Raw genomic sequence first — 14,224 nt, 5'->3', positions numbered from 1 at the left:
CTTACTCCAAAGAAGATTTTTTTCTAACGAAACACAGTTGTTATAACTGACAGAAGTCCATAAGATGATATGAATAAAGCTATCATTTGGAATCCTTTGTAGCTCTATAAGACAGACTCAGACAGAAATGAGATACAAATTGAGATACCATTTAATATACACCAGGTAGAGATGGTGAGATCTGGAACATGTAATGCGGAGAACTAGTATGCCAAATGAGATATAGGCCCTTATACTGAAGTTTTTATTCAGGCAAACCTATTAAAGGCAGATGGAGTTTTGCTTAAACAAGAATAGCAGTATCAGACCGGTAATGCATAAAGAACCCAAATGTTCCTTAATTCCTCATTAATCTCAGAAAACACACACACACACACACACATTGTAAATAAGTAAGCAGATGCAGTGTTTCCACAATGATTACTAAACTCTTAACTTGTATTTGAACAGGTAAAGCTCCTTCACTTGCCCCAAATCAAGAAATTAAAACTAGTTTAATAAAAGTGAGTGAAAATAGTCACTTGGCAGAAGAAACTTAACAAAGTTACTTGGAAGAAGTAAGACCAAAAACGATCCATAGGTGAAGAGTGAACAGCAGCTTCGATAAAAAATTGTGATATGGTATTAAAATGATTGTAGGGCATAAACACCCAGGAGGAAGAGGGGTAATTTAGTATGGCACTGGAAATACAGCTAGGAGAGATGAGAAGTTATTAAGATCCCACAGAATTGCTGTTTGACTTCCCCCAGGAGAGGCCATGCCTTTGTGTCATCCAGCGGAAGTTTCACAAGGTCCTGTATTACATTGTCCTCCATGCATTGGTTTTACTGTGGCAGGGTACAATTTTGGCTTATTGTTCTGTGATAGAGAGCACAACATATAATGGGAGAAAAAGATGATGCCCTGTGCAGGAACAGCGTTAGGCATGATTTTAGGATTTGTATTCTATTTAGAGAAATAGGAATTAATATGGGACAGTCAATCTGTTTTTAAAAGGATCTAAGTTTTAATTTTGCGATCAAAGTTGGTATTTGATCACCCAGTTAGAGAGACACCAAGAGTAGCCTAGTTGAGCTCCTTTCCACAGAAGAGTAGGTCTAGATTAACCAAGGGAAACCATTGCAGGAATATTGATTGCATAAAATGATTGGTTTATGGCTCTTGTCTTTACAATGGCTTGGCATGTCAGCACAGCAAAAATTTTGACAAAACTGATCTGGCATGTCCACATGTGACGCATCAAATAGTAGTTGAATCTCTGCATTCTGAGATTCCTGGTGATTCTTATTCTGTAGGACGCACCATCATTGTGGGCACAGTTGCTTTTGTGTAAATTGTGAATAGGCAACACTGCAGACAGAATTAGGAAGACAGATGAAATGGTACAATTCTAACACGTGTAACTTTCCCATGCACACTTAGGGGTTGTCTACACAAACAATTAGACTGCTACAAAGCTGAGGCTGTAAATCTATTCTGCACTCACCTGCTGAGGTCTAACTGTATGTACCCTGATGATAGGTTTCAGAGTGGCAGCAGTGTTAGTCTGTATCAGCAAAAAGAACAGGAGTACTTGTGGCACCTTAGAGACTAACAGATTTATTTGAGCATAAGCTTTCCTGGGCTAAAACCCACTTCTTCGGATGCATGCAGTGAAAAATACAGTAGGAAGATATATATACACAGAGAACACGAAAAAATGGGTGTTGCCATACCAACTGTAATGAGAGTATTTAATTATGGTGAGCTATTAGGTGACCTGTTATCAGCAGGAGAAAAAAAAAATTTGTAGTGATAATCAGGATGGCCCATATCCAGCAGCTGATAAGAAGGTGTGAGTAACAGTAGGGGAAAAAATTAGCATGGTCATTATACAAAGTAAAAATTGTTTCCCCCTGCTAATTTTTCCCCCTACTATTACTCAAACCTTCTTGTCAACTGTTGGAAATGGGCCATCCTGATTATCACTACACATTTTCTTTCTCCTGCGGATAATAGTTCACCGTAATTAATTACTCTCGTTACAGTTGGTATGGCAACACCATTTTTTCATGTTCTCTGTGTGTGTATATATGTCTTCTTATTGTATTTTCCACTGCATGCATCCAATGAAGGGGTCTTAGCCCACGAAAGCTTATGCTAAAATAAATGTGTTAGTCTCTAAGGTGCCACGAGTATTCCTCATTCTTTTTGTATGTACCCTGATCAGGGCTGGTTCTGGCTTTTTTGCCGCCTCAAGCAAAAATAAAAAAAACAAAAAAACCCACAAACCTGCGCGGTGGCTGGAGCGGCGAAGCAAAAAAAAAAAAACAAACCAAAAAACCTGCAGGGCAGCCGGAGCCAGGGTGCAAACATTCGGCTAGTGGGACTCCCTGCACTGCAAACTTGCCCCGGGCAGTGGAGTGCGCGCCCTGGCTAGCAGGGGGAAGAGGGAGGGAGTGGAAGGGAGAGAGAGAAGGGAGATTGCCAGGGCTTCCTTCAACGAGGGTGCTTACCACTCGGCCCCTCCCGCTGCGCTGCCTGCCGGGAGGGCTCTGCGCCGCTCCGGTCGGTGCGGAGGGAAGGACACAGGCTGCCAGGGTTGCTGCAGACCTGGCACCGGCTGGGGCAGACGGAGTACGCAGGTGGCTCCCAGTAGGGCGCTCCCATCCTCTGCGCTGCTGCCCCCTACAGGGCGGTCAGAGCAGCGAACAAAAAAAAAAAAGGGGTGGCCATGCCGCCCTAGGATTGTACGGAATGCCGCCCCTTAGAATCTGCTGCCCCAAGCACGAGCTTGTTTGGCTGGTGCCTGGAGCCGGCCCTGACCCTGATGATTCACATTAGCAGTTCATTAGCCCACTTTGATCTAGTCTACTTTGAAATGGAACTAGCTGAAAGCATTCTAACAAACTGTTAATGCATGTCAGCAGGGTACACAGGAACAGTTAAACAAAAGAAGGGTAGCAGGGTAGATTCACAACCCATATTGCCACATCTAATTGTTCATATAGACAGACCATTAGAAGAAACCATTGCATTGAGCTAAAGACCTCATCCCAGTTAATACAACCAATGCTTGTAATATTCCTGGGACAACAGTTGTGTGTATATTGTATAGTCTTTGTAAACTCAGTGTTCAGACTTACAGTTGTTGCACCAATTTTTAGCCAGAGACTGGTGCGATACACTTCACCACCCCTTTCAGATACTTAAAAATAGCAATAGTAAATATACCTCTATCCTGTCCTTGGGAACCAAAATATCTTACCGCATTAGAGGTGAAACTGTGTTATATCGAACTTGCTTTGGTCCGACGGAGCGCGTGGTCCCACCCTCTGGAGTGCTGCTTTACTGCGTTATATCTGAATTCGTGTTATATCGGGGTAGAGGTGTACCTATGCTATACTCGTTATAGAGAAAAGCAGAAATCCTGGCTTCTCTAACATATATGGAACTCCCTTTACCATTAGAAATCTTTACTTTTCTGTAACCCAATCTAAATTTAGAAATACCCACTATTCTGAAACACTCTTATTTTGCTATAGTGCATTTCTCAGAATACTGGAAGATCCCTGATTAACTGATAATGAAAGAGGTTATTGATGGAACATTTTACTATACATTCGTCCAGTGGTATTCTCTCAAAAACAAACACAAAATATATTGGGAAAATTATTTTGAATGTTTGATAATGTCGGCTTAGTTTTGGTTTGTGCCTGTCACCTCCTACCACTCCTAAATGGCACTTCTTTCCCTTAGATGAATCCTAATAATATTTATTTATTGAAAGCTTAACCCCTACTTCACTGGCCTCAGCTGCACTATTTTTTGCTAGATCCTTAATTTCTTTTCAAGATTGGTTCTTGAAAAACATTTCAGGTAACAGTTTTGGATGACAGAAATCTTTGTTTTAAACAGTGATTTTCAATGTATGGTCTCAACTAACTTCTACCAACTTTTTTTAAATGTTTTTCCCTAACTACTTAGGCCAGTACATGCCAGCAAAGCCATGTTATGGAAACAGTTTTTAGGAACTGATCTTGAAAGCCATTTCAGGATCCCACAAAGGTTGTATTCTGGATATGGCTTCCGTGTATCTTGGAAAATTAGCTATTATATGTTGAATGGCACAACCTAATATTCCAAATAGCTTGTTGATTTAGTTTTGCAACAGGGGTTAGAATCAAGCCGTTGATATAATTTGCTGCTGCTGTTTCCCAAAGCCAAATTTATATTCTCGTTGGAGTGGTAGTGCTGTTTATTCATTAATTTGTCCCATATTTAGTAAACAAACCAAAATTTTTTTTTTTGCTCATTACTGTTTCAATATCTTCCTTTTAGCTTTCCATCTCTTGGATACAGGTACTTTGTTGTTTCTAAAGAGAGAGATTCTAAAAATTCCATTGAATATAATTTAGGCACAGACTAAAAATAACCTTAAACTATGTTCTTTGGTTTTTTTTCTAGTATTGATAAAATATGTATATAAATATTTTGAAGAATAGTAGATGGGCTGAAGTTGTTTGCAAAGCAACAATTCACTGACATTTTCAAGTGACCACATAAACTCTGCGCGTGAAGGGTAAACAAACTAGAAGAATAAAAATATGGGGATTTGTATCACTCTGTCTCTCTGTTTTTAACTGAATGCATATTTAGGGTTCTATCTTAAAGGTATTGGAACTATTCTAAATCAAGTAGAGCTGGAAAAAGAAAAAGCACCCGTCACTGGAAGGGAGTGATAAGAAAATGGCAGAATAATGACTAGGACATGCCAGCCTCCCTATTCTCATTAAAGTATATAGTGCCAAAATTCAACAAGAAGGCATTGCAGCCCATTTGAGGAGCATTTGAACCAAAATGGCCCTTTTCTCCAATATGAGTTAGAATACAGGGAATGAAGGGCTCCCTTGCTTCACCTCCAGGTGCATTATGCTCTTTGGCTGATGGTAACAGTCCAAACATATACTTGATGTTCTGTGGAAGTGTGTGTGTGTGTGCAGAATGGCCTCAATCTGCATTTGCTTGAGGCTAAATTGTGCTTTTCCCCATATTTCCCATAGGTGTCACTCCTGCTTCCGTTCCTGTGTATTCAGTCCTGGCCTAATTCATGAATAATTGCAGTTACTGGCAAAACATATGTGGGGATCGTAGACTCAGGAACATCAGTTAGAGATAGCTGTGCTGATGAAGAGGTTAAATTTTATGGCTAACAGATACATTCCCTGGGTAACAAGTGAAGTGTTGTTCAAACCTGGAGTAGTGCCTATTTGGTGCTTGTAGTGGTGTAAGGAATAGGCACAGAACACTGGGGAAAGAATAGGAGCCAGGATAAGGAAGTATTGGGCACTAAGTAAATAACTGTTTAAAAATATTGCGGTGTTAATTATTTCTTAAATAAATATTCCCTATGAGCTTTTTGTTTACATGAGATGAAGTAAAAATAATAGAGGATGTATTTTCAGCAGTGAGATTCTCGTAAATGGCAAATCCGTCTGCAGTGGGCTGAAAATGTATCCATGCTCTGTGTTTTGAAATCCCATCTTGTAATTACAAGACACTTTTCAGTGAGTTTTAGTGCTGACTAATGTTGATTTCATGAAATTCTGGGAGCTTTGCACCTTACCAACCGCCTGGAGTTGAACTAAGGCAAAAAGAGGCAGTTCTCTCCTCATAAGCTTTTATTACTGGACTGATCCCCCCTTTTCCATTTCCCCAGCAACAACACATATTTCTTCAGTGTAAGAGGAAAAGCAAGTGTAAAGAAACAGTCCTACCTCTGACACTGCATCTCCACCATTACATGTCATTGAGTGTGATTGCCATATTTTCTGTTTGCACAGGGACTTGGCAGCAGATCTTCTCATGATGACTCCCAATAATGAACTACAGTTAGTAAAGCTATGTGCTTTCTATCCTGGATCCACAGCAGAGATAAATGACCTACATGAAAAGGTACATTTAAGGGACCTTTATTAATAAAAACAAACCTTTACTTAAATAGTAAAATGAGGTTATGTATCAATTTGTTTCTTAATATGTAGATAAATTCATAACACTTATGAATATTATTTTGTATATTAATAGTATTTTGTATTATAATCTCTCATATCCATTTTTGTTCTGTGTTTAATCTGCATAAGGCTTTTACTGTCAGTTTATGCACAATAAGAAATGTGTATTTGGTTTCTGGTATGCTATAAAGGGAGCTTGATGTAGTGACCATCAGACTGGACTGGGACTCAGGAGACATAGGTTCTATTCCCAGCTCTGCTGCTGGCCTGCTGGGTGACTGTGGGTAAATCATGTTCACTTCTCTCTGTCTCAGTTTCCACATTTATAAAATGAGAATAATGAGATTTACCTCCTCTATAAAGCACTTGGAAATTTGCTGATGGTAAGAGGTTGGCGGTGGCTGTTCTTATTATGTGTGCAGTAGCAAACTAAGGCCAGATCCTCTGTCTATAAGAATCTGGATTCCCCCTAGGGTAGAATGTTTCCAATTGCTCATCGTCATAAGAGTCGCTTCTAAATAGGGCTTATAGTCCCCTTCTCTCTGAAGTCATATTAAAGAATCCCTCCTTCCCCCACTACCCTGATCTCTGTGGTACTGCATCTGGTGCCCACTGGCTTCTTTACCAGGCAGACTTCCTCTGTAGCCTGGAAGAGTGTCCTTCTTCTGACTGCTTTACTTTTGACACGAACTGCTCATCTAGTGACTTCTTAAACAATGGGTTTGCCACAGAAAGACCTCACAAAGTTCTTAGATGCCAAAGCTGACATTCACCAGACATTTGGCGTACTGACTTTACCAGTGTGAACCCCTATAGAGGGGATCAAAGTGAACTCTCCTAGTGATACATATCGGTGAAAAAATCTTTATTACCTTTAGATAAAGAGAATGATCTTTTCTTCATATCAGAGAAAATCTGTTTTTGTTATGCTTTATGAGAACGTCCATAGTTTCTTGAACCTTACCATGTTCAAACAAAACTATTTATTTCTTGTGTAAAACCTTTGTTTTCCAGTGTAATCTACCAGGTGTAGAAGAATGTATGCAGCTAGCAGAGACTGCTCAGGCAAATGGAGACGTATTTGAAACCATAAAATACTATTTGTTAAGTACAGAACCAGAAAAAGCCCTTCCTATTGGCATTCAATATATTAAAGGTAGGCTTGTGAATGGAAGAACCTGATCTAAATATAGTCATTTATTTGGCTTCTTTCTGCGTTGGTATTTACCATTTTCATTTTTTGTTTGTATTTTTCAACAGAACAAATTAGTAACTCAGATTGGACTTTGGATTCAGTATGTCCCTTTCTTGATCTTCTAAGCTATATACGCACTGAAAGATTAGTGCTGCATAAATGTAGTGAGTGAGTATGTTTCCCATGACTATAAAACTGAGCCTTCCCTCTTTTTGTAAAGATTACTCTTTCTCCTTGTTTTCAGTCATGTGTTCTACTTCTTTCCTGCAGCTAGCAATCACTTGGATATCTTTACAACGTAGCTCTCAGCTTACCCATCTTAATAAAAATAACAAATATAATTATATGATCTAATCCATCAGCCCTAACATGGGCAAACTTCCTTTGAGCCAATGGGTGTTTTGCAAATGTTGGGACTGAAGGTTAGGTCCTAAATTCGGATTAATGTCAGCCTATCTGCATCTGTAGTTGCAGAGCAGGATCTTGAAGGGACAAATGCAAGATCTTTTCTGGTTGAGTTTCACTAAATTGATGAAGGTGGTGTGAGAACTTCAGGCCACAACCTATGCATTCCCTATTTTGGGTAGTTATTGAGAAGGTTGTGGTGAGACCACTATCAAAGTATCCAGCTTCCTCAGAACTCCTTGACACTGTAGTCAAAATGAGCATAAACCTGGGTTTAGTACGCAGGCTGCACTTTTTGCATTTAATTTTCCCAGGTATTCTTGCTGACTTTTAGATATGTCAGCTGCCTTTGAAACTGCTGATCATGAAGTGTTGCTGACCCATCTTTCGTCTCAGGCAGAAATAGCTGGGTGGAGGTTGCTTTTTCTAGCTGAGAAGAAAAGAGTTGTAATAGGCAATTATTTGTCAACTGTAAGGGCACTCTCATGTAGGGTCCTGCAGGATTCCATCTTATTGCCCCTCTTGTATCAATGTGTATATCTGGCCTATTAAAGGAGTTAGTGAAGAGAACTCAGATGGCATAATTTTCAGGCTAATGACCGTAAGTTTTATGTCTCCAATTCAAATGACCAAGCTGGAGCTGTTGAGAGACTAATGCAGTGTATAGGTGAAATTGAGGCATGGATGAGAGCAAGCTGGCTGAGACTCAATCCAGGCAAGACAGGTGATGCTGGTAGGTTGAGAGAAACAACCTGAATAGGCTACTGGAACTGGTGCATAAGGTAGCTGTCTGGTTGATAACTAGGCCATTCTGTAGAGAGCACGTGGCTCTGCAGATAGATTTTAAGGTGTTGGCTTGAACTTATAAAGCCTTAAATGGCCAATGACTAATGCAGTGCCAATGACTAATGCAATGACTAAAGAGTGCAGAGCCAATGACTAATGCAGTGGCCAATGACTAATGCAATGACTAAAGAGTGCTCCTGCCAACAAAGCACTCTTCACACCGGTGCTTTTCCTCAACAAAACTTTTGTCTTTCGGGGCGGGGGAGGGATGTTTTCTTAACATCTTTGAACAAATGACAAAAGTTTTGTCATTCACTTGCCAGTGTAGACAAAGCCACTGTTGCAATCATGATCACCAGAGACACTGATGGTATATTCTCCTCTGCATAACAGAGAGAGCATTCTCCATAAGAGCCCCAGAGCTCTGATATGCCCTCCTGCTGCTGGTCTGAAATGCCTGGATTTAAGGACTTAAGGAGTATGCTGCAGTGCCTAGGCTTTGTCTACACTGCCAATTGAATGACAAAACTTTTGTCGTTCACAGGTGCTTAAAAAGCCGCCCTGCCCCCGCCCCCCCAAAGTGGCAGTGTAAACAGCTCGTTGTTGGCAGAAGTGCTCTCCTGTCGACAATGTGAACCTCGCTCCTAGAGGTGGAAGTATTTTATGGCAAAAGTGCCAACAAACAGCGTTTACACTGCCCGATTTTTAGTGACATAGCCGCGTCGCTAAAAGCAAAGTAGTGTAGACAAAGCCTAAATGTTTTGCTTGGTTTAGAGAATGAGGGAGTTTTTTATTACTGGTTATATATAGGATATAATACATTCAGTTTGCCTAACTGACATTATCGTGCCTGACTGCATAAAATCAGAGGAGGCTTTTGTGGGGGGAAGCAAATAGGAAACAAAACACTGACAGAGAAAAGGCTCCTAAGGGAATAATGGGAGAAGCTATTAATTGGGGAATGGCCCTGTACACCTCTATCCAGGCTAGCCAGGATTACATTTCCCAGATCTTAGCCTACAATCAAAGGGGATACTAAACCTTTAAGAGTTTGTCTATGCTGCAATCAGACACCCACAGCTGGCCTGTGGCAGCTGACAGGCTTGCAGGGCTTCGGCTGCGGGGCTATAAAATTGCAGTGGTAGATGTTCAGGCTCAGAATGGAGCATGGGGTCTGGGACCCTGCAAGACGGGAGGGTCCCACAGCCTGAGCCTCAGGAGTTTTACTGTAGTGTAGTCATACTCTAAAACAGTGTTTCTCAACCTTTTTGATGCTAGGGACCATCTTGTGCCTTTTCTAAACTGTGCCAGGGAGATTTTAGGGACTGGCGTTGGTCCACAGGCTCGTCATTGAACAACACTGGTCTAAAAGACCCTGGTGGAACAAAGAAGGGGAGGTGTGAGATATCAAAGGCTGCCTGGTGGAGAGTCTCTGATAGAGAGAGAGAGAAGCTGCAGCAAGCAGGCTATTTCTCCTAACTCAGAGATTAATGAATTTATCAAAGCTTGTAAGGAAATGTTAAGATCTAGGTAAGGGGAAATAGACATATAGGCCTTCGTTTTTACCCTTTGCTCTGCATAATCTGTACCTTTTGAGTGAATGAATATGTTATGCTTTCTTTCGAAGAAGCAATTTTTATCACTTTTATTGGCTGCTGTTGCAGGCTCCTGGAGGTAAAGGGTTTACAGGTGCCAAACCCAGTTGACCCTGTCATGTTCATGAGTATCATAGATTATTAGTGTTAGAAGGGACCTCAGGAGATCATCTAGTCCAACCCCCTGCTCAAAGCAGGGCCAATCCCCAAATAGCCCCCTCAGGGATTAAACTCACAACCTTGGGTTTAGCAGGCCAATGCTCAAACAACACTCTTGAGAAACAGATGCTGCAATCCAGAGATCCAGTTCCAAAGTGATTGGAACACTGGATTTTACTCTGGAGACAGGTGCAGGGGAGCCAGGCCTGTCACCGAAGGGATGAACCAAGAGGAACTAAAAGGGATCTAAAGTGCAACTTGCCCTATAACCATGGCCCCTGCTTTTGAGGAGAAGACTGTAGTACTGAGTAATATGTGGGGATGATATTGTTTGTATGTGGAGCTGCAGTCTGCTGAAAGGAGTGAGCTGGCTGAAATCGTACTTGAGTTTATTTTAAATAACTGAAAATGCTCAGAGTCCACGTGTGGCACTTTTTATTCTGAAGCATAAGAAAAATTAAAAATCAATAAATGGAATCAGTGTTGAGCAGATGAAATGTAGTTTACAGTTATCTGGTTTAGAACTTAAAAGTAATCAACCAGGCAGCACACACATTCCCTATAGAAATTCACATATCAAGCAATATTTTAAATTATTTAGTAGAGTAATAGTCTGTTTAAAGTTTCTACAGATGATTGAAAACTCTGATTACTTTTGATCTTTTTCTATTTTTAGAGTTCGGAATGAGCTGCTGATATTGTCCGGTTATGCTGGTGCTTTACTTGCTATTAGAAGACAGTATGCTAGCATTGTACCTGCACTTTATGAATACACAAGGTAATATTAATTATCTACCTACTTGCATTGCAGTATCACCCAGAAGCCTTGGTCGGGATTATGATACATAGTAAGAGAGAGCCCCTGCCCCCAGAAGCTTATCCATCTAAAGTCCCATTCCTGCAATGAGCTCATATGGATGTACTCTTATGCTCACCCAGAGCTCCATTGGCTTCCTGCATTGCACAGGCACAAGGTCAGCCTGAAAGCAGAATTTGGGCCTTAGTCAAACTGTGTGGTCCTGAAAGAAAAGATTGTTTTTCATAAACAGATAGATATTCTAGGTCTTCTCCTTGCTTTATCATAAGTTATCAATTGTACTTTATAATTTTATTTGACTGAAATTGATTTGGGAAATAATAAGAGAATTTTATAAGAGAAAAAAGAAGCTAAGGAAAACTAGCTTTGTAATAATCTATTGGTGACACTTAACACATCAAGCTTTGAGGCATCCTGGGACTCACAGAATCCATGTAGGGGTCAGGAGAACAAGGACCCTCTAAAGCTGTATTTCTTTAGACTGACCCTGCAAGACCTATAAAATCCACCACAATCTGACCTCGTAGCTTTTATGCTCCAATCCAACAAAGCACATAAGCACACGAGATGTCCCAGTAAAGTCAAATGGCTCTGTATATATGCTTAAACATAAGTACATGCATGCTTGTAGAATCAGGGACTGAGTAAACCGAAAAGCTGTCTCTCGATTCTTGCTCTGGTTTATGTAAAATTAGGTGCAGTGTTAGTTTTCTGAAAATTCCTATTTCCACATGTACTCAGACAAGACAAGGTTGTTTCAGATATTGTGCTAAATCACATTATACTGATCCACTTAGCTCTCCTGCATCCTCAGATATTGTATTTATCATTTCAGCATACACCAGTCAGTAATCCATATCAAGGCACACAATTCCTATGAGATTCAATAACTGTTATTTAAAAAAAAGCATACATAGCCTTAAAAATAGGTTTCAAAGGAAAACTCTGCAGTTAAATAAAGATAATTATATGTGGAAATTTAAAAACTAATAATTCCTAAATTTAACTCTAGTAGTTAGCAAAAATATCCAATTTTATGGTCAATTCAACATTTACTCAGACAGATTCATATTGCCAATTTCTAACTTCTTTTCCCTTCAATTCTAACAATGTATATTTTCTTGATTTAATTTTTTTCTGTGGGAAGATATTTTAATTAGTTTTTAATTTTTTTTTTTTAGTCAGCTTTTAAAACGACGGGAGGTATCTGTACCCCTGAAAATTGAACAGCTTTCTGAGGAACTAGATGCTTGGAGAGCTTGTACTCAGTTAGCCAACAAGTACGTGTGAAACATAAAGTCATAATTAAATTACTATGATTTAAATATGCTCATTGTAAATAAAATGTTTTATCCCATTTTTTCTTTGTAGAATATGAATATATCTATTTTTGTAAAAATTAAGATACTTCATTTTGAAATAATATTTGTTTTTGTGCATCTTGAGGTATACTGCAAATGGAAACGCATAGCTTAAAATGAAATATATTTTACTCACAGATCTACTGATGAATTGTCATATACTCCTCCATCCGAATCACAGAGAATGGTTTATTCAACATTAGTATCACGAATAAAAGAAGAGCCTCTTAAAGGAATTATTGGACCAGATTACGTCACTGGGTCTAATCTTCCTAGTCACTCAGATGTTCACATCTCTTGTTTGACAGGGTTAAGGATACAGGTACCATTTTATGGAGCCTGAGTGCTCTTTTTGGAACACTTAATAAAATAACAGTTACTTTAAAGACAGTCAAACCAATTGTTTTCAAGTGAAGAGACTGATTAAAAATTGAAAATAGTTGAGGCTTGCAGCATTCTCAGAGAAAACCTCTGAGGAATAAGGGGAAAGTTGGAATATTGCTCTTGAGTACCCTGCAATGGCAAAAGCTGCCATTATGCCTTGGAGCACACTGTCCTTAACTACAGTAGGCTATACAGAAAAGAAAAATTTCAGGAGGAAAAAATGTTTGAAATCCCCAATTGGAGCAGTCAAAAGTTTTTAGTCTGTATAAGGAATAGAAATTTCTCTTATCATAGGAGTGGGCAAACTACAGTCTGTGGGCTTATCAGGGCTTTGGATCTAGCCCGTAGGATTGCCATTGCTGTGGCGCCACGGGCCCCACACCACTCCCAGAAGCGGCCGGCACCACATCCCTGCGGCCCCTGGGAGTGAGGGGGCAGAGGGCTCTGTGCGCTGCCCTCGCCTGCAGGCACCACCCCCTGCAGCTCCCATTAGCTGGGAACGGGGAACCACGGCCAATGGGAGCTTTGGGGGAGGTACCCGCAGGCGAGGGCAGTGCACAGAGCCCTCTGCCCTCCCCACGGGCCGGAGGAATGTGGTGCCGGACACTTCCAGCAGCGACGCGAGACCAGGGCAGGCATCCTGCCTGAGCCCCGCTGCATGCTGCTGCCACCTGGGGAGCCACTCCAGGTAAGCAGCACTAGGCTGGAGCCCACACCCTAACTCCCTGCCCTGAGCCCCCTGCCGCACCACGCACCCCTCGTGCACCCCAACACCCTCCCGAGTCCCCGCGTACACCCCACTCCCCTCCTCTGCTCCAACCCCTTGCCCTGAACCTTTTCCTGCACACCGCACTCCTCCCGCACCCCAATCTCCTGCCCCAGCCCTACATTCATGGCTCTGCATGCATTTTCCCCACCCAGATGTGGCCCTCAGACCAAAAAGTTTGCCCACCCTGTCTTAGCATATGCTCTGTTTTAATATATGTGATCTATTGCCAACCTCACCATGGTTTGACTTGAAAACAATTTAAAAGTTTTATTTTAGACTTCACACTGTCCTTAATGTGTTGGAAATATGTGTTATAATATGCATTTCTAGAGTGCCAACCACTATAGTACCCAGGAGCCATTACATGAATTAAAAACATACATCGGTGATCCTTCAGAGGACAGTTCTCATCTTTTCCCCATAATTAAATAATATAAAGGATACACTTTCAAACACGACTATCAGCTTTCAATTACATTTATCGCTTATACAGTGCTTTGTGATCAAAGTATTTAACATATATTAATCCTCACTACATTCCTGTGAGGTACATATTATTATTATTGCCATTTTTACAGATAGGGAAACAGACTGAGACACTCAGCTCTGCCAGTCACGTTTTTCCAGACCATGCTCAATTTGAAGACACTGTGGGCTTGTACACTCCAGCACTTACCTCGGTATAACATAAGTCACTCGGGGGTGTGAAAAAGCCACCTTCCCGAGTGACAAGCTTTCCTGCTGACATAGCTACTGCTG

General features: G+C 40.8%; 1 protein-coding gene across 1 annotated transcript in view; it reads left to right on the top strand.

The window, feature by feature from the left end:
• The window catches only part of WDR17 (WD repeat domain 17), a 75,738-nt gene that overhangs the window by 57,258 nt on the left and 4,256 nt on the right, over window positions 1-14,224 (top strand). Inside the window, 7 exon segments of the mRNA XM_030563096.1 lie at window positions 4,322-4,342; window positions 5,824-5,935; window positions 7,009-7,150; window positions 7,255-7,357; window positions 10,811-10,912; window positions 12,133-12,231; window positions 12,451-12,634. Coding sequence (XP_030418956.1) covers window positions 4,322-4,342; window positions 5,824-5,935; window positions 7,009-7,150; window positions 7,255-7,357; window positions 10,811-10,912; window positions 12,133-12,231; window positions 12,451-12,634 — 763 coding nt within the window.

This window comes from Gopherus evgoodei, chromosome 5 (assembly GCF_007399415.2).
Source record: "Gopherus evgoodei ecotype Sinaloan lineage chromosome 5, rGopEvg1_v1.p, whole genome shotgun sequence".
Classification (NCBI taxonomy): domain Eukaryota; kingdom Metazoa; phylum Chordata; order Testudines; family Testudinidae; genus Gopherus; species Gopherus evgoodei.
The sequence above is the reverse complement of the archived record's forward strand: the minus strand, read 5'-3'. Positions and strand labels throughout refer to the sequence as shown.